This window comes from Babylonia areolata, chromosome 22 (assembly GCF_041734735.1).
Source record: "Babylonia areolata isolate BAREFJ2019XMU chromosome 22, ASM4173473v1, whole genome shotgun sequence".
NCBI classification, from domain to species: domain Eukaryota; kingdom Metazoa; phylum Mollusca; class Gastropoda; order Neogastropoda; family Buccinidae; genus Babylonia; species Babylonia areolata.
Window position 1 is genome coordinate 31,347,763 of NC_134897.1, and position 21,204 is coordinate 31,368,966.

A 21,204-nucleotide genomic window follows, 5' to 3' on the forward strand; every position below is an offset into this window, starting at 1 on the left:
GTGTGTGTGTGTGTGTGTGTGTGTGTACGCATACACTTTATAACTTGGCACACACGAATTTTTGTTATATTTTTTACGTGTTTGTGTACGTCCACGTAACAGTGTGAGTGAGTGTGTATGCGCGCGCGCGTGTTTGTGTTGGCCGGCACAAAACATTGTCAGTTTCTCATGCTTCGTGTTGTTCATGGACGTACTCTGCCTCGGTCAGACAACACAGGCCCGGTACTGGCGTATTAAAGAACACTGTTTTCACTTTCGGCCTGTAATAAACGCAATGGAATGAAACTAGGCTGTTTAAGTAAATTTTCAATTTTTCATGGGTTCGCCTTCAGGTGTTTCTTTTCTTTTCTTTTTTTTTTTTTTTTTTTTTTTGTCACTGAAGGCCACGTTTCATATCGTCTACGAAAGCTGTCAAGAAATCTGTGATGGATGAATGAGTCTCCAAACCTTTATTTCAGTTTCCTAAAACATTTCTTCGACATTCCAACGTCTCGAACACAATTCCATAGCAAAACAAATAAGTTAAAACTGGACAGACGCAGTCTTTCCACAACAGCCAGGCCACCAAACAAAAATTCTTTTTTTTAATCCTCACAACAGCGCAATCTTCGGCAATCTCCCCAAACTACGACAGAATCATCAGTAAAATGATGTACTGAAACTGAAACTGGCCGTATAAAGAAAGCAGAAGAAGACAGCCGCATGCGACACCGCCCAGCCATTTTGGAATCAGCTGTTTGAGGATAATGTTGTTTGGGAGATTGAAGTTTTCAATACCGCAGTGGTTGTTTTGATTATTTCCTGCTAGCAGACATTTGCTAATCTTCAAACGGACTGGACACTACTTTTGCGCTTGTTCCCGAACGGTGCAGTTTGCATTCTGACTGACAGGTGCAGGTGCAGGAGTGAGTACTACACAGATAAACGGCAAGAATACAAAACTGACAAAAAGGTAAGCATCGCATCGCTATTGACAGTAATGATTGTTATAAATTACCATTCTTTGACCAATTTTAGCGGCATTTCGGACGAAATTTTGTAAAGCTGAAAGCAATGGTTAACCTCTGCAAAAGACCCCCATGTTTGTGTGTTCTCTGAGCGCGTTGGATTACGCTGCTGGTCAGGCATCTGCTCAGCAGATGTGGTGTAGCGTATATGGATTTGTCCGAACTGAGTGACGCCTCCTTGAGTTACTGATACTGATACTCTCTCACTCTGTCAGTATATCCAAACGGCAAGAAGGTAAACGTCCTACAGATAGGTGCTAGGATTGCAGCATGTGCAACTTTTTCCGCCTGGGAGTTTCTTAAATCTGCAGCAATACATTTTATGGATCATGAACATGCTCTAACTGTGTTCAGTTACTTCAAGCAATATTAAATAGAAACTGGAAGTCTATCAATCATGAGTTCATCCAGTAGTTGTAGTGGTGGTATCAACAAACATTCTTGCCCAGGTTGACCATGTGCATGCTGAGTATTTGGCAATATTAACATTTTTACCCCTGCACTCTTCGATGTTGAAGTGAGAAATCAAATCCACCCAAATGGGTATACCGGCTTGTGACAAAGTTGTGCACCATCTCTGGTTCGACATTATTATAATTAACATTTTTACCGGTCTGCAGTACAAAACATACGTGAGAAAGTCCAAAACGGGTGAAAATGTTAATTATATATATAAGTTTGTCGACTATAGTAGAGGATTTTAAAACGAACTTGTCGAGATGAGAAAGGTGTCTAAAAAGTGATGCTTTTTGGGGCATTCCATGCACCTAGCAAGGGGCTTGGAAAGAATGGGGGATACGCAAAGTGAAAGAAAATATCGGACCCATGGGTCAGTTCGAAGTTACCCGTCTGTGTTACAAAACATACATGAAAACGATAGACGGGAGTTTGTATATATACACAAGTTTGGGTCAGTACTTGTAATGAAACTTGTCTCGATTCTAAACGCCGGTATGTCCGAGTTCATGGGGCATTCCATGCATCAAGCAATGGGCTTGAAATAGAAAAATTCTTAAAGAAATCGGGAAGCTTGTCGCTGTCATATCTCCAGGAGCGGACATGCGCGAACGGGACGTATAAGGCAGTTCGATCGAAAGCGGTTAGTGTATGCGATCGCCAGGTTATTTAAAGTGAAGACGGAATGAACTGTACCATGCTTCGCGAGAGGATGAAAACAGAGTGGGGGACGAGACAATAGCTTGTGATCCAAACATGAACATGACTGAAAATAATAAAACAGCTTGCATGAAACACCGTCACGTGTGTGCGACGTCAAAAGATTGACGGCAGTCTCCTGTGGTGGTTCCGTTCTTTTCGGCCTGTTTCGTTTTACGTCCTTGCTGTATCGGTTCTGACAGCACTGACCGGGTACACGTGGAAACCGCACACCATTCCCTGTATTGCAGTGCTCAAATGTGTTGCACAGAGGACTTCACATTAAAAAGTGAGCAGGACTGGTGGAACTGACCTTCCTTAACAACGTGCTGTGCAGAAAAGTCACATACCGAAATAGGAAAGTGCATTTTAATGGCCGAGTCAGTGTCCTTGCTGAAATTAACCGTTTCAATTGGACAGCTGCACGTCCCTTTCTCGTCAGTGATGCTTTGGCCGGCTGTGAATGTTCAAGTCAGCGATTTCACGTGTGTGTGTGTGTTTGTGCCGGTGTGTGTGTGTGTGTTGAGAACTTCATTCCGTGATTGTCCGTGGTGTGTGTTAGCTTGTTTCCTCGACAGCACGCGTCACATACGTGTGTGCTGTGTCCTGTGTTGCATGTCAGTGTGCTCCTGGCCTTCCGTGGAGAACTGAGGGCGAGACATAAAATATTTAGCTCCACAGATGGCCATTCTTTCCGTACGCACACAGTTGTTCATGTTACGTTCGGAACACATCAGTTGTCTAGTCCTCCACTCTTGTTTTCATCCTCCCGCTGAAACACGGTGCAGTTCATTCCGTCTTCACTTCAAGTACAAGATTGTCAGTGCACAGTAACCTCTTTCCTATGTCCCCTTCGTGCACATCCACTTCGGCAGACTGGACAGGTCGTGCATGTACAATCACAACATTCCTTCAACATGTGTCTGGCAGTGTACAGTGACAGCTTCATTCCGTGTTTGCCAGTGTGTCCGTATAGTTGCCGCGGGGGCTCAGGCTGACTTCATTCCGTGACTTGTGATGATGTGCGTGCCAGTGTACACTCACAAGTTCATTCCGTGATAATGTGTGTAGGGTTGACAACTCCATGGTTCCGGGATTGTGTGTGTAGGCACTGACACCTGACTTCATTTCGTGGTTTGGTGCGCCGACGGTGTACACTGACAATTTCATTCCGTCAGAGTGTGTGGGGGGCTCTGCGCAAAACATGTGGATTCATGTACTACATCGGTAAGTACAATCGCAAACCCTTGTGTCGTCGTGCACTGTCGTTTTCAGCCTCGCGCGAACTGGACTCCACACTTCATTCCAATTACAGTTTCGAAGTGCACAACTCAATACCCCGAAAGCAGCACTCCATTTTTAGACACCTTTCTAATGTGGACAAATTCCTTTTAAAATCCTCTTCTATAATCGACAAACTTTTATATATATATAACCGACGGGTGAAAATGTTAATTACAATATAAGAATGTCGAACCAGAGATGGTGGACACGTTCGTCAGAAACAGGTATACCCATTTGCCTTTGGGTAGATTTTATTTCTGACTTCAACATCGAAGAGTGGACGGGTAAAAATGTTAATATTGTCGAGTATTTTCATGTTCCCGTGATAATCCATCATACTCTGACATGGACTAACTCACTCCAGATGATGGAACGCTGTAGCGTTTCTGACGTAAGGTAGCGTTCGAGATGACGGAACGCTAGCGGTTTTGACAATTAAAATTTTGTCCACGTTTTCCATGTGGTGTAGCATAAAAATCACAGCTACACCAGGTATTGTGAACGTGTCAAGGGTCGAATGGAAAGTTTCTTTGTGACGTTTCCTTGACCATACACTCGCTGGCCAGCCGTTGACCTTGGTACCCCACATGACAAGCTGATCCGCTTATGTATTGAAAATGGCATCGCAGGTGATACAAGTGGAAATTTTTGGAGCAGACTAGATCACGACAGTAGCTTTTTACTGTTGCTGAAGTGATTGAAAATGAAATGCTTCAGACTGAAGGTTTCGACATCAACGAGGATGATGAAGATGTTGAATAAAGAATCTGCAGTGAAGAAAGCTACCAGCAAGAAGGTACTGACAGTGACTCAGCTTCTAAGGGCTGTGAAGAGAGGGAGGGGGATGGGCGTACACACGATGTTAGAAGAGGGTCACTGGGTCAAGTACAGGGAGTTTCATTCAGTTATTTTGTGTTTTGTATTTTTTGTGATTTTTTCCTAACCCTAACAAATGGGTCGTCAGCAGGGGAAAGCAAGGGAGAAAACTATTCGTCCAGATTGAGTTAAACTTGACAAATTCACCTATTATATCATTTCATCTTTATACACTGACAGGCTGTACTCTTTTCAACATTCCTGACACCACCAGTGACAGTTTCTGGAACAGACCCCTTGGATCTTGCACACGCACATGTATCTAATATCTAACTTTCATCCCAAATGCAAGCAATGCCAAAAATGATCAACATAGACAAAAGAAGCAAACGTGTGTCTCTTCAATCCCTGTATTTGTGGAACCCAGAGGCATTGAAATCGTTCTTAGTAATCTTACACATGAGAAAAAAGACAATGGAGGGTGTATTTTATTAAATGTTTCCCAGGAAAGATAGTTTTTGTGAATTGTGGTCAGTGATGAATATAATGAATGGTTTCTGATTTGCGCTTGATTATGCCACTTTCATTGTCCCATCAGTCAACAGGAATCGACTCGTTAAAAAAGTTATTTGAGCTTTTTGTGTTCAAGTATTAAAATAACAAACATTTTGTTTCATTATCTGAACATAATTCATCTATTCATTTGATTTTTGAAACAGTAGCTGCAAAGCAGTCTGGTAGAACACGTGCTAGTAAGTTGAGTAACACAAAAGACTATTTTCCCCCCAAAGACAGCATCAGGTGAAACTTACCGGGTACAGATCGTGGTATATATAATTTGTGAATTCATTATGAGTGTTTCCACCTGGCCTAAATAGGCAACACACTGTCATTACATCTCCTTCCACATCTGCATAATATCTGTTAACTTGATCATTAAGTAATAGATTTTTACCATTTTGCAAAGATGATTACCTGAAAGGTGCATCAGACAAGCCCTGAATTGGTAGCTCTGTGCGGAACATTGTGGATTTCACAATTTGCTTTCCTCTGTTTCTTCAGTTGAGAGCCTCCATTGCTACAACCAAACACTGTACAAGGAAGTGCCATCATTTGCACAGTAAGAAAACTAAAATATGGAGCAAAATGTTGAAAAAAAAGTTGACCCTGCTGTTTGCATGTTAAGCTTTTCCCAATCGCCTTAGTTGCTCGCAAATTTGGAGAGCCAATCAACTTCGAGAATACACCATGTGACATGCCTCTATCAGTCATGTAAGCAGAGAACTCACCAGGGGTCTGTTGAATGTACATGTATACAAATGGGTTCACTGCTCAGGCAGTTGTGACAGTAAGTTTGAAGAAAAGCCAAACAATCATTGATTAAAAGCCAAACAGTCATTGATTAATTGTGGCAGGTCCACTTCCTTTGCTTTAGCTGTGCTTGACTATGTGTGTATACATATGTATGTGTACATAACTACACGCATGTATATGAATGTGTATTATGTGTGCGTGTGTTTATGTAAGTTTGTGCCTGCCTATGTGTGCGTATGTGTTAGGGTAGCTGTTAGATACACATGTATGTTAAAATGTATGTATGCAGTGTGTGTGTGTGTGTGTGTGTTTGCGTGAGTGTAGTCACATTTTAGTGTATGTAACACAGATATAATGTTTTATGTTAACAAAAGCGTTTTTGTAAAGCACCAAGAGCAGATTTCTGGATAGTGTGCTATATAAGTATCCATTATTATTATTATTATTATTAATTAGTGTCAGAATAGATATTTGAGCAACAAAGGGCTTAAGTGGGGGTTGGGCGAGGGGAATATTTGGAAGAGAAAAAGCCTAAATAAAACAAGTCAAATGGAAATAACAAACTCAGAAAGAACACTTTGTGTCAAGATCAGGCAAAGTGAGACCACCACCCTCATGTTCAGGTTACTTTGTTGTAGAGTGGTTGAGTGCTTCACTGGAAATTAACAAACAATGAGGCCAGGAGATGAAATGATTAATTAACAAATAGTAGAGTGGCAACTCTGTCCAATCACAAGGTGCTTCACTCACACAGATGGTGAGCCTGAGAAAGTGAGATAGTGAGAGACAGTATTATATGTTACAATATTTATATTATATATATTAGTATGACATATGCTGATACAATGCAGTATACCCTAACAACTAAGACCCCAGGAGAGTTCAGTGTTTACATGAGTTACAGAGGCGTGTCACATGATGTTTACTCTCAAAGTTGATTGGCTCTCCGAATTCATGAGCAAGGAAGGTGATCAAGGGAGACTGAACGTGCAAACGGCAGGCTTCTTTCTTCTTTCTTTTTTTTCCCCCAACTTTTTGCTTAATATTTTACTTTTCTTATTGTGCATAGGTTTTCTTATTATAATTTATAAATGGTCCATACTTGATGATGGAGAACAAAGGCATGATGAATAAACTATAAGTATAATTTATAGAACTGTCATATCAGCATGAGAGAGCAGATCAGACTAGAAGAACGCAGAGTAGCTATGGATTTTCAGAAACTTAGCACTAGTTAAAAAAAACAAAAAAAAACACCAAAAATATCAGATACTGAGATAGTGCTACTATAAACTCTTTTTTTTTTCTTTCTTTTTTTTCCTTTCTTTTCTTTTTTTGTAAGTGAACAAATAAACCAGGTGACAAAATGTTTCCCCACATGAAGTATCACATTCACTGTCAACGATTTCTTTTCTAAGGACTAACCACCATAATACCAATTCTTTTTTTCTTTCTTTTTTTTTTTTAACCTTAGATTTAGAATTCAGACATCTAACCCTGGCAGATCATTTGAGGAATTTTTTTTACAGAGGATTTGTGATTTGACTTTCAGAGTGAAAACAGATGGCACATTTTGTGTACCCTGTGGCGGCAAATCCCCAGCAGGCCACAGCCTACCCTGCCCAGGCAGCTTATGTGGCAGCGGCTCCAGCTCAACCAGCGGCATATGGCGCTGCAACACCCAGAGCTGGCCAGGCCTATGAAACTTACCCTGCTGCTCATGCCACCACACAGTATGCCTACACAACTCGCACCCCAGTTGCTGTCACAGTGAGTGGATTTATTGATACAGATTTATGAAAATGTTCTCCCTTTCAGTGAGAGTACTTTTGCGGGTGTGTCAATAAAGAAGCGGTGCTTTTAGTTGTGTTTTTTTTTTGTGTGTGTGTTTTTTTTAATGAATGTAAATCCATTATTTAGACTAGAGAAATTACATCAGATAAAATACATTTTATATAGACATATCATAGAAATTATATCAGGTAAAATACATTTTGTATATATCACATGTGTCATTTGGCAAGTAAATTTTATGCTTTCTGTAAAGTATCTGGTAGATTTTTTTTAAAGAAAATTTAGTTCGTAATTGTGTTATTGTGGGTTTTTTTGTTGTTGTTTTGTTTGCTTTGTTGACTCACTTGTGTAAACAAAGTGAGTCTATGTTTTAATCCGGTGTTCGGTTGTCTGTGTGTGTGTGTGTGTGTGTGTCCGTGTGTCTGTGTGTCCGTGGTAAACTTTAACATTGACATTTTCTCTGCAGATACTTTGTCAGTTGACACCAAATTTGGCATAAAAATAGGAAAAATTCAGTTCTTTCCAGTCATCTTGTTTAAAACAATATTGCACCTCTGGGATGGGCACAAAAAAATAATAAAAGAAGCCTAATTATATGCAAACTGCATTTACTGTTATATTTATATTTTTTGTATTCTCTAAACTTGACACTTTGACCTCTTATTCTGACATAACAACAAGAGGAGTCATTATTATCATTTTTTGTTCAAACAGGAACTTCTTTTGGTAAGCAAGGAATTTTTATTTATTTTGCAAACGTTTGGGGGCAGATCGTAAAAAAGGGAAATTACTCTGTAATTAATGCAAGGGGACTTAAATTTATCACAAGTGAGTCTTGAAGGCCTTGCCTCTCTTGTTTTTATTGTTGTTGTTTTTTTACCTTTAAATGGGATGAACATGGTTTAGAAAAAAAAGGGTGGGGGAGGTTATTGTTTCTTATGCTTGATCTGTCATGTCATTTCCAGGTTTGCTTCTGAATGTGATGCTTTTACAAAAGTAGATGGGGTTTTATCATCTTTTTGTAAGACTGTCATGCCCAAAACTCCATTATCACTTCAATCATTTGATCAGTGTGTTCAATTTGTTTTAATGTGCAGCCTGCTGTAAGTTATGAGCAACCTAAAGCATACTATCAACCAGCTCCTGCTGCTACAGCTTACACAGCAGCAGAAACACATTATCAAGCAGGTGAGAACTTTCTCTTGTGTCCACAAAGTGAGTGAAAATGGCAGTTCTTCAGTGGGTTTAAAATGCCAACACTTTTCGTGAGAGTGGTTTTGCCTATTATTTTTTCATTGCCAGAAACACCAGTTGTGGTTAAATACCAAAGTGGAAAACTGGATGTGTATGGAGAATTTTATCTGGCAGTGTTAGTATTTGCATTTTTGCTCAGCATTACAAGTGTTTCTTAAGCAATGACTTTTATTTTCTTGTTTGCACTGAAGGTACATTTTCATTCATTGTTGCATGTATATGTGTGTGACCAGGATGTACAGTGGAGTCCTGATATCTTTTTAGGATGTGATCACAGCACATGTCACCTAGTTTGGCAGTTAAATGACTGAATCAGCATTTGATTCATGGGTTTATTTATATATTGAGGGGGTAGGGGGGATCTTTTTTGTTTGTGTGCTTGTGTTATTTAAGCTATGTCATGTATGTAGCAACAATTTAAAAGATTCTGCTGACAACTGGAGTCATAAGGATCAGTATATGTATTTATACAATGCAGTGATATAACCAGTCCTACCAGTTAAGACAGACATGCTTAGAACAAAGGATGCATAGACCTGTTTATTGGAGATTTTTTTTAAAAAGATGTATGTAGATAGTAAACTGGTTTCTGTATTTTGTTCCTTTTTCTTTTTCTTTTATATTATTTTTTTAATTGATGCATGTTTTATTGTTTGCAGCACAGCTATTTACATAACTTCATTTTATTGTGTGTTTTTTGTGGGTTTTTTACTGGCCATATATATTTGATTATAGTTATCAACGCTGAATTAATTCCTGTATGTATCAGTATTTTTAAGATAAATAAAAAGTTCACATGGTTGCAGCAATTGACTTACTGAGTTGATTCCTGTGTGTTTTAAATTCTAGGGGGAAAAAAAGTACATGGTTGGGGCAGTTGAATAAATTCCTGTTTGTTTAAATTTTTGAAGAAAAAAAAAAGTATAGTTGCAGCAACAGAATTAATTCCTGTTTGTTTCAAACTTTCAAAAAAAAAAAAAAAAAGAAGTACAAATGGTTGCAGCCAAGCCAGTGTTCACCACTGGGGCGGCAGGATTCACAGCACCGCGACCCCCAGCCACCCAGCCCAAGGCCCAGGCGGTGCAGGTCACTTCTGCCAGTCAGAGCTATGCGTACTCTGCGACATCAGCTGCTGCCAACTACACATCCGCCTACAATCCCTCCACCACCCAGTCACCAATTTCAGGTGTGCGCTGTGTTAGTTCTTGCCTTTACCAGGACTCTGGTTTTGATTGACTGTTTAGGCTTACAACTTCCTTGCTCGGCAGTGCTGTCTCTTTTGGTGGAGAGAAAGAACAACCGAGACTGATTTGTGTGTAGCTGGTATTTGTTTTAGCTGTGTTGCTTACGCCTGCTTCTGAAATCAGTTTCTAGACATCACCTGTGACAACTATGGGCTGTAGATTGAAGTCTCACGATTACCGGGACTCTGGTTTTGATTGACTATTAAGGTTTACAGCTTCCAGGACAATGCTGTCTCTTTTGGTGGGGAGAAAGAACAACTGAGGCTGATTTGTATGTTGCTGGTATTTGTATTAGCTGTGTTGCTTATGCCTGCTTCAGAAATCATTCTCCAGACATCACCAATGACAACTATGGGCTGTAGATAGAAGAATCTTCAGTCCAGCACATAGTCCTGTTTGGAAGTGTGGAAATATTCATAAACATCAGAAAGCTTTCGTAAGTCCCATTTTTAAATGGAGGAATCTCAGTAAATATTCATAGCCCAGGTTCACATTCCAACTTCGCACACTTGTTTGATGTAGAAAATGATATGTTGAAAACAAAACAAAAAAAGCCAAAAAACTAAAAAATCCTGGGTTAAAGAGTTGAGAGAATGAAAAAGGGTTTTTTGTTTGCTTGTTTGTTTTTGTTTTTATGTTGAGTTTGTTTGTTTGTTGTTGTTTTTTGCAAAGGGCCAAATTAACATTCACACACAAGATTTTTTTTTTTCCTGGTGCCAGGAATGACGACTGTTCCAGGCTATGATGCTGCAGTGTACTCGGCAGCCTCCTCATACTACCAGCAGCAGCAGCAGCATGCAGCAAAGGCGATAGGGACCTGGCCTGCCAAGAGGGCAGCAGGTCAGCCCTTCAAGGCCAAACCCAAAGGGACCCCCCCAAAGCCTCCCCAGCTTCACTATTGTGATGTGTGCAAGATCAGCTGTGCAGGGCCGCAGGTAAGCCGGCATTGGTGTTTGTAAGGGCATCTTAATATGTTGGACTTGGTACGAATAGGTTAGTTCTTGTTATGTAATTTTGTCATCAAATTATGAATGGTATTTGGGCTTCTCTTTATCAGATTTCTCTCTTGGAGTGATGTTAGGTCTTCTCTCACAGAGGGAATTTGTCATTGTAGTTTGTCACCAGTGTTGTTGTTTAAAATATCTGTTGACCCCACAGGCATCAGTCTTTTCTTTTTATAGCAGGACTGTGTTTAGGAATTTTGAATGAAATGGTTAAAACATTTGCCGCAAAAGACTGGTCTAACTTTGACAAGGTTTTGTTGAGAACCACATTTTCAACAACTGTTCCGTGACTGATCATAAAAATTGCATTCCAAGCAATATACAACCAAAACTATGTTGTTTATGAAAAAAATGTTGCATATGGATCTCAGTTAAGCTTTTGTTTAAATGTACTGAGCTCTTTGCAGTCCAGTTCCATTTGCCTTTGATCCCAGTTGACTGACAAGGTCATATCAGGCCAATGTGTTAAGAGTGTGACAGAGGCTGTTCACAGAAGATGCACACATATCAGGCCAATGTGTTAAGAGTGTGATAGAGGCTGTTCACAGAAGATGCACATATATCAGGGCAATGTGATAAGAGTGTGATAGAGGCTGTTCACAGAAGATGCACACATATCAGGGCAATGTGTTAAGAGTGTGATAGAGGCTGTTCACAGAAGATGCACATATATCAGGGCAATGTGTTAAGAATGTGATAGAGGCTGTTCACAGAAGATGCACATATATCAGGGCAATGTGTTGAGAGTGTGATAGAGGCTGTTCACAGAAGATGCACATATATCAGGGCAATGTGTTGAGAGTGTGATAGAGGCTGTTCACAGAAGACGCACACATATCAGGGCAGTGTGTTAAGAGTGATAGAGGCTGTTCACAGAAGATGCACACATATCAGGGCAGTGTGTTAAGAGTGATAGAGGCTGTTCACAGAAGATGCACACTTATTCCTTGTTTGTGGGCTGAGACTCCCAAGTTCACTAGTATACACAAGTGGGTTCTGTGTATGACCATTTTTACCCCTGCCATGTTGACCTGGGAGGAGATCAGAAACATCTCCACCCTTTACCCACCAGGCACTGTGACCGGGATTTGAACCCGGAAACTTTAGATTGAACTCTCGCGCTTTAACCACTCAGCAGTTGTGCCCGTCAAAGGGGCACACAAAACCACGACATGTCAGCAGTGCCATGAGAAGTGTTGTGTTGACAGACGTACAGAGAGCACCTGGAGGGCCAGAAGCACAAGAAGAAAGAGGCAGCGGCCAAAGGGTCCAGCGCCACCCCTACCCGGGGCGGACACCACCAGCTGAAGTGTGACCTGTGTGACGTCACCTGCACAGGGGCCGATGCCTACGCTGCACACATCCGGGGTGCAAAGCATCAGAAGGTGAACTGACGCTGAATTGATACTACTCTGTTACAAAGACTTGTCTTCTTTTCTTGATAAATAATGTCAGTAGATAAAGAAATGAAAATGGAATGGTATTGTGAAAGAAAATGGCTTTATTTGGAAGAAGCTGAAATCTTTCATGAAAATTTAAAAAAATTAAATTAAATAAAAAGCTGACAGAAAAGACATGAGATGGAGCTGACTGCTGCTGATAATGACTGAAATATACAAAGTAGGAGAGAGGTTAATCTGTTCTGTTTGGTGGTGTCAGGAAACATTGTATTTCTTCTGCTGTTTCATTCTGGTTTAAGTTGGTTTGATTCAGTAACTTCTTTATGTGGTGTTTGTGCGAGTTGAAGAATATGCATTCAAGCTGAGGACCTTTTTTTTTTCTTTTCTTTGCAAACTCATTGATTGTGTAGTTTGATAGAGCTTTTTTTTTCTTTTTTTTTCATAATTGATTTGGTGTTTGACTTTTTCCAATAGATAACTTGCAGAAGGAAAATTAATACAACCTCTATACTGTAATAAATAAATAAAATCAGGGGGAGAGGTATTGTGTGTGTGTGTTTTAAATTACGGTGCATTTTCGTCTGTTTGTTTGTTGTTGTTGGGTTGTTTTTTTGTGTGTGTTTTTTTTTGTTTTTTGTTGTTTTTTTTAGATCGTTTTTGTTGTTAACATAAAGATCAACTGGTCGATGCATTGACCTCAGGTGGTGAAGCTGCACACCAAACTGGGGAAACCCATTCCCTCCACCAACCCGGTTATCATGAACTCCTCTGGATCCTCCACCGTCTCCGTCACCAAGACGACTACCTCCACTGTTGCAGCAGCTGGCGGAACCAAGGTCGCTCCCAAGAGCACTACTGCCACCGCCGGCATTGTGAAGAAAGTCGTGGCTGCTCCTAAGATCACATTTGTTGGTGAGTTGAGGGGTGTTTGAAATTTTTGGAGGTGAAGTGCTGTAGGCGTGCCTTTTTTTTTCTTTTTCTTTTTCTTTCTTGTTTTGTTGTTGTTTTGTTTTGTTTTTGACCACAGGAGCTCTGAAAACGGTTTTCCTAAAGTTACTTGGAAAGGTTGAGGTTTTGGTCACATGCCAACCCAATGGTTTTCTCTCTGATAAAGCATGGTTATGATTTCACCAGTGCGGGATATATTTCAAGGGATCAGCTGCATAAGTAAAGTTGAAACTGTTCTTGTTCTTTTATTACATTGCCATCAGTATTGAGAAAAAGTCTTGGAACGCTATTAAGGCTGGCTTTCCACTCTGGATAGGTGGTGTCAAGCCTGGAAACTTGATAGATCTAAGAACTGCCTAAGTGTGTGTGTATGCGTGGTGTGTGTGTGATGGGAGAGAGGGGTTGGATGGGGGAGGGCCATTAGAGAGTGAAAGGGACTGTGTATAAGGTAAAAGTTTGATCATGATTTGTGTGGCATGATACAAGCATCGTCATGAACTGACCTACGGAGAGATCACCATTCTGAATTGTGTGAAGACAGTTGTCATTGAAGACGTGTTAGATATTGATAGTAAACTGGTGCACCAGCATCCCAGATTATTCTGAAGATGAGACATAGCAATGGTCAGTGAGCCTTCAGGTCTGTTGCTCCTTTTCATTGGACTTGGGTCCCTGAAAACATTTGAAAAATGTCTTTCTCTCTTCCAAAAATGCAGTACAAACATGTTAGTTCCAATGTTAGCGCTCCCTTCCCCACCACCTTTTTTTTTTTAATCAGTTGGGGTGTTTCGTGTGTGTGTGTGTGAGTTGTCAGCTGTGTAAGCATTTGATTGTTTCTTGTTGTTTCTGTCTCTTCTGTGTTTGTTTGTGGGTAGCACTGTGAACACGCAACCTAAGTGTGAAAATGTTTAAACACCCTATACAATTTTAAGTTTGTTCGTACTGTTGCAGGGGGCAACGTGCTGAAAACCACAACTGGGAAGGCAGAAGAACCCAAGGCAAGCAGCAATGGAGACACCGCCGTGAAAGCTGCTGAGCCAGTGCAGACGTCCACAGAGGACTGTGAGTGCACTATGTGCCCCCTCTTGTGCCCACTTGCTCTCGCTCTCTCGCTCACTGTCTCCCCCCCTTCTTCTTCTTCTCAACCTTCATCAGTTTCTCTTGTTCCCTTCCTCGATGTCTTGTTTTATCACTTCCCCATCTTTTAGTGATGTCCAGCGGCTCATTTCATGCCTCTTCTCCCCACCCTTACATTACTTCTGTTCACTGTTTTACAGTTGCGCTTCTGTTACTGATTTCACTGACTGGTTGATTGTTTTTTGGGTTTTTTTTAATTCAAAAACCCAAACAAATGTTGTTTTGCACAAAAGTTACCAAACACATGTTTGCACAAAAGTTACAAAACAAATGTTGTTCTGCAGAGAAGACCGCAATAGAATGTTGTTCTGCACAAACTTAACCATACAAATGTTTGCTTAAAAGTTAACAAGAAATCCCTGTAAAGTTATTGTTTCAGTATATATATAAACTTTGTAGGAAACTGCTCAGATAATGTGGTATGAATATCAGATGCTTCAAAATAAAACAGAATTGTTCACTGATAGTTTCTCTTTAAAAAAACAAAAATGTGAAAAGTCTTCCTTTAATAAAGTGCAATTCTTCCTCCATTTTTTTCCACATCCAGCAGCGAAAGAGGAGGAGCACTTGAATATACTTGGCGAGAAGGATGTCGCACCTGTGGGTAAGTTCAAGGATGTGATGGATAACTGAACCTCCCTCTCTTATCTCTCTCTCTCTCTCTCTCTCATAGACACGCGCGCGCACACACACACACACACACACACACACACAGACAAAATTCACACTACATCACATCACACACAATACAGACAATTATACACAGATATACACTAGCATACACACACATGCACACACACACACACACACACACACACACACACACACACACACACACACACACACAATGTGCATGCATGCATACAGATACACACACACACTCACAAACACATTCACACTCACGCACACACACAAACACACACATACTCACACATACACACACACACACACACACACACACACACTAAGTTTGGTGAATTATATTAAGACTCTTCTTGTCCTTTATAAACACATTGTATGTGGGCAAAAGGTACACACACTGTAACATTTCTGTGGTCATTGTAAGCTATTTACGGAGAAGTTGTAGGTAACCAAATGTTAAAGTTCCATGAACATTTCTACAATGATTTTATTAAGATTGGAAGTTGTTATAGAAAAAGAGGGAATAGGGCTGAAAGTTAATATTCCATAAACCTTTCTTCAGTTATTTTTAACTCTGGAAATTCTTTGCAAAGAAGTTGAAGATGGATTAAAAAGAAGAAGAAGTCATGATTTCATTAATCTTAAATGGTATTTTCTCAGCTGCAGTCATGATTGACAGTGTAAACTGTGGAATGAAATCCCCAAGTATCTTAGAAATAGATCTACTGTAGCATCTTTCAAAAAATCCTATCAGAAATATCTGATGCAACAAATGTAATTAGTACCAGCAAAATCAAAGCATGTGATGAGATCCTAGTAAGCCAACGTACTTTGATTAATTGTTCTCCAACAGTGTGTTAGCAAGGAAAATCGGCAAGTGTAAGTATGCGTGTGTATCGCTGTGTACTTGTGTGTTCGAGATTATGTGTATGATGCCTGTGTGTGCACACACGAGTGTGTTTCAAGATTTTCATGTGGCAATGTTTTGTATGATTTTCATGTTTCCATAATTGTAGTCTTGATTCATCCATTTATGTAACTATTATTATCTATTTGGTTTGTTCTATGTCATTTATTATTCATACTTATTTCATTTATTACAATGTGTGTATGTGTGTGTATGCGTGTGTGAGGGCATGGTGTAAAGAAGCTTCCAGCTTATCCATTTTACCCTCAATAAAACATTTGTCATTTGTATTACTTACCGGTCGCCAGGTCACGAGTACATAGAGGAGATGCGCAACGAGCAGGGCAAGACGGTCAGCTTCAACTGCAAGCTGTGTGAGTGCAAGTTCAATGACCCCAATGCCAAGGAGATGCATCTGAAGGGACGTCGCCATCGCCTTCAGTATAAGGTACAGAGTCACCTGTCAGACATCCCCCCCTTAACCCTGCCCCCAAGAAAAAATGTTACTGTAAAAATGGAAAAAGAAAGGACTACTAACATCTTAAATTTTTTCTGGTACTGCTTTCGATAAGAAAAAAACTAAAAGACTGCAAACATGTCCAAAAGAAAAATAGGTTATATTTCTGTTACTGCTTTCGATAAGAAAGAAAAATTAGACTGCAAACACGCTTTAAAGAAAAATAAGTCATTTTTAAAAAGAAAAGAAAAGAAAAAATACTGCAAACACCCTGCAAGAGAAAGTAAGGAGTTACAAAAAAGAATAAAAGAGGTACAATTAACAGTAACCACAGATTGTGACCATATGATCATAAATATGTTGTGTCAATAGACTGACTGTATGATCATAAGTATTTTGTGTCGATACGCTTCATCAGGTAACTGGTTAAAAGATTTTTTTTTTTTAAACATATATTTTTTTTTTTTTTTTTTTTTTTTTTTTTTTTTTTCTCAATACTTAGTTGGTCACAGTAATCATGAATTTTGTAATTTCCAGAGTCGGAAAATTTACTGGTATTGTGACTGTTGGTACATTCTTATACTGTCTGTCTTTCTGTCTCTTGCTCCCCCTGCCCCCTTCCTCCCTCCCCCCACGCTCCTCTCCAATAGCAAAGGTGAATAATAACTGCATACTACATCTGTGTTTGTGTGTGTGGATGACACAGAAAAAGGTGGACCCAAACCTGCAGGTGGAGGTGAAACCCAGCATCCGCCAGCGTAAAGTGCAGGAAGACAAGCACCGCCAACAGATTCGCAGGGAGGAGTTCTGGCGTCGACGGGATGAGATGAGGTCAGTGTGTGGACAGTTTTTCTTTCTTTTTCGTACTTTTGGTTTTTTAAAAATCATCTTCTTCTTCTTTGTTCATGGGCTACAACTCCCATGTTCACTCATATCATGTAAACGAGTGGGTTTTTACGTGTGTATGGTCAGAGGGGCAAAGGGGAGGTTACCTACTTCCGGGTGGTTATTGACTGTAGCTACTTTCGTTTTCTCCGCATAGGCGGATAGTAGTTTGCACAGGACAGGAATGTCAGACCCCTGCCAGAGTCTGCACTAGTGGGTCACGGTTAGTATGTTACTTAAACATAATTTTAGGTAGAAAATGTCCTTTTTACCCCACCATTTAGGCAGCCGTACTCCGTTTACGGAGGTGTGCGTGCTGGGTATGTTCTTGTTTCAATAACCCATGGAACCCTGACATGGATTACAGGATCTTTAACGTGCATATTTGATCTTCTGCTTGCTCGTACACATGAAGGAAGTTCAGGCACAAGCAGGTCTGCACATATGTTGACTGGGAGATCGGAAAAATCTCCATCCTTTACCCACCAGGCACCGTTACCGAGATACGAACCTTGGACTCATGGATTGAAAGTCACATGCTTTAACCACTCGGTTATTGCACCCATCTTTTTGATAACTCAAAATTGGTTACAATTTTATTTCATTTTCTGATTTGGATGATAATGAATGATGACAGGGGGTGATGACGATGCTGTTATGGGGATCGATTAAAGGTTTGGGTGACTTGACATTGCTGTACTCTTATTGTATATCTTGGCGTCAACCAGGCCCAAGAGTCACCGATAGGGTTGGGGGGTTAGTTTGTACAGGCAGAGGGGCTTATGCCTTATGTTGATTTATTTAAAATTCTGGGAACCTGCACCTTCTGTTGTTTGGACCATGTTTGCTGTGTACAATGTCATGTAACATACTATGCAACGTGCAACACTGCTGCTGTATGTATGTGTTTTAGAAGATTAGCTCTACAGTGGTATGATAGAAATTTTGTAATGAATTTCTTGAAAGAATATGTAATTGATGCAAAACAAAATATCGGTGTTCAAGATACCATTAATGAAAAATGAAATGCTAGTGTATCAGATATTCTTAATCAGAAATCTTCATAGTGTGAACAAGGTTCCCTGTTAGTTCCCTTGGTTTCAAACAAATAAATCCAAGAGCTGTCAGTCTGTTTTAGGCCATGTCATATAATCTTCTCCTGGTCAAACTCAGAGATTGGGTTTTTGAATGTGAGATATATTTAGATTTGGATTTGCACTGAGGTGGAATTAAGACAGCAGACATGTCAAATTTTTAGGCTGAGAAGTGCATGCAGAAACACCAAAAAAACAAAATCTGGAATAAACTTGCGGTCCGACAGGCCCGGGTTTGGGCTTTCATGCTAATGACTGACCCAAGGGAAGTCACTGCGCAATCCACAATGACACACCTGGTGCAAAGCCCATTTTCTGGTCTTTTTTGTCCAAGTAAGCTATGTTCTCTCCCAACAATGTCCAAGAGGGCAAGGCTGCCAGCACATTTCATTACAGCAGAACCTATGCATGGCGTTCTCCTCAAGTCACCTCTCAGCCTCTATCAAGAAGGACTGTACCATACTGATCAGTCATTAGCATGAAAGCCCAAACCCGGGCCTGTCGGACCGCAAGTTTATTCCAGATTTTGTTTTGGGGTTGATCGGTTGGACTCCAGTCCTTTTACATCAGTAGTTACTCAGACTTGTACAGGAAGAAGATGGGCCATGGTTATAACTAAAAATAAATGGTATGTGGAGTGATGGCCTAGGGGTAACGCGTCCGCCTAGGAAGCGAGAGAATTTGAGCGCGCTGGTTCGAATCACGGCTCAGCTGCCGATATTTTCTCCCCCTCCACTAGACCTTGAGTGGTGGTCTGGACGCTAGTCATTCGGATGAGACGATAAACCGAGGTCCCGTGTGCAGCATGCACTTAGCGCACGTAAAAGAACCCACGGCAACAAAGGGGTTGTTCCTGACAAAATTCTGTAGGAAAATCCACTTCGATAGGAAAAACAAATAAAAGTGCACGCAGGAAAAAATACAAAAAAAATGGGTGGCGCTGTAGTATAGTGACATGCTCTCCCTTGGGAGAGCAGCCCGAATTTCACACAGAGAAATCTGTTGTGATAAAAAGAAATACAAAATACAAAAATGTGTATAACACACAGTTGAGGGAGCAGTTTCACAGCAGTACAGACACAGTGCATGCATGGGATGTGTTGTGACAGGATGGAGGAGGAGATGTACTGGGACCACCACCGTCGTTACGACATGGACTACTTCGCTGGTGGCCCCATGGGGATGATGGGACCCCGTGTCCCTTTCATGGGACCTGGGGCGCATGGACCTGCTCCCATGGTGCGTATTTTCGTTTTCTCCGCATAGGCGGATAGTAGTTTGCACAGGACAGGAATGTCAGACCCCTGCCGGAGTCTGCACTAGCTGGGTCACGGTAAGTATGTTATTTAAACGTAATTTTAGATAGAAAATTTCCGTTATAGGTGTAACACAACTTACAGGTGTGGATATCTGATATGAGCTTTTTTTAAAAGGTTGATAGTTGCCCCTTTGGTGGCTTGTCCCAACTTCATTGTTGTTTATTGATGAGCTGGTAACATGCATACTGTTATAAGATATATTGGTGGGTTGTTTTTTTTAATGAGCCTGTAACATACATACTATTATAATATATGTAGATATACACTTCTTGATTATTTTGTGATTTATAGTTTTATATTCATTTTTTTTGGAGGGGAGGGGGGGTGAGGAAGAGGAACATTCAGTTTTATTACTGTTAATTTTCAGTAGATGATCCCATAACAGTTTTGGCTATTATATAATTGATCTTTGTAGCTCCTAACCCTGACTTAAGCCATTGACTGGTTTTTTTGTTGTTTTTTTCAGATGAGAAAACCAGAATCGTCAGATGACCGTCACGTGAACGCCAAGCACGCAACCATTTACCCCACTGAGGTGGAGCTGAATGCTGTGCAGACAATCGTGTCTGCTTGTGAGAGATCTCTGAAACAGGTGTCAGACTTCCTGGCTGAAAGGTGAGGCAGGGGTATTTCAGGCACTGTGTTCCTTTTTCTTTCCCCTAAACTGTGTTCTTTTTTCTTTCCCCTAAGTCTTGATTGTAAATGTAGCAGTTTGCCTCATAAGCCTGTATCAGTTTCATTGTGTCTTTGAATTTATGTACGTCATAAACATCTTATCTCTGTGTGCGTCTTCAAAGTTTCGCTGTATTTCATGGAGCTTCAAACTGTCAGCAAAGTGCATGGTTTATAAAGTGTTCCCAGTTTGTGAACGTTCGTGCTGCATGTTAGTGGTGATAATGTCTGGAGAAATTATCATTTTGTATTTGAAAATTTGATTTACTTTGCTATGACTTGTTTCATGTTCTTAATGATTATTATAAAAAAAAAAAAAAATTAAGTTTATGATTGAGAAAGCCATGTCATAGCAGTTTTGAAGTTAAATTTTTTAATGTTGGGGGTTGGTTTTTTTGTGTGCATGTTTAGTGATGGTCCGAAACCAGAGGTGAAAAAAGATAAAGATGACGCTGCATCTACTGCTGACAGTAAACAGCCGTGAGTATTGAGTATTTGCAGTTTGTGTGTGTCGGAAGGGGGTGGGGGGGAGGGAGAGGGACAGCAATCCAGACTTTCTGTGCATTTAATTTGGATGCTTTCTTCCACTTTCCAAATCCAAAGGGTAGAATTTTTATAATTAAGACTGTCAGTATTCTGTTTTCACTCGTCTTTCTTCTCTTTCCCATCCCCAGTTTACCACTAAACCCTCCTATCTCTCACCCAGCTGTCACTGCCTTGAGTAACAAAATGAAATCCTGAATTTGTGTTTAAAGACCTGCTGACCAGAATGAAGGGGCATGACTGTGTCAAACTTTGCTTTGTCAATTTTTGTCTGTGATGAGCATTTGAATGAGCCTGATGGAAATTTTCTGTTTAATTACATGTTTGA

General features: G+C 40.4%; 1 protein-coding gene across 3 annotated transcripts in view; it reads left to right on the plus strand.

Moving 5' to 3' along the window:
* The first annotated feature begins 858 nt into the window (after positions 1 to 858).
* LOC143296915 (zinc finger RNA-binding protein-like) overlaps positions 859 to 21,204 on the plus strand; it is a 41,096-nt gene continuing 20,750 nt past the window's right edge. The window contains exons 1-14 of one of the 3 annotated variants that reach the window (XM_076608921.1): positions 859 to 952; positions 7,129 to 7,346; positions 8,468 to 8,558; positions 9,628 to 9,810; positions 10,589 to 10,803; positions 12,081 to 12,257; positions 12,974 to 13,184; positions 14,172 to 14,282; positions 14,905 to 14,961; positions 16,215 to 16,354; positions 17,070 to 17,194; positions 19,452 to 19,581; positions 20,128 to 20,276; positions 20,745 to 20,813. In XM_076608921.1, coding sequence (XP_076465036.1) covers positions 7,140 to 7,346; positions 8,468 to 8,558; positions 9,628 to 9,810; positions 10,589 to 10,803; positions 12,081 to 12,257; positions 12,974 to 13,184; positions 14,172 to 14,282; positions 14,905 to 14,961; positions 16,215 to 16,354; positions 17,070 to 17,194; positions 19,452 to 19,581; positions 20,128 to 20,276; positions 20,745 to 20,813 — 1,865 coding nt within the window. In that variant the 5' untranslated portion in view covers positions 859 to 952; positions 7,129 to 7,139. The remainder of the gene's footprint in view (positions 953 to 7,128; positions 7,347 to 8,467; positions 8,559 to 9,627; positions 9,811 to 10,588; positions 10,804 to 12,080; positions 12,258 to 12,973; positions 13,185 to 14,171; positions 14,283 to 14,904; positions 14,962 to 16,214; positions 16,355 to 17,069; positions 17,195 to 19,451; positions 19,582 to 20,127; positions 20,277 to 20,744; positions 20,814 to 21,204) is intronic. The other 2 variants (XM_076608922.1, XM_076608923.1) reach the window with 2 other exon arrangements.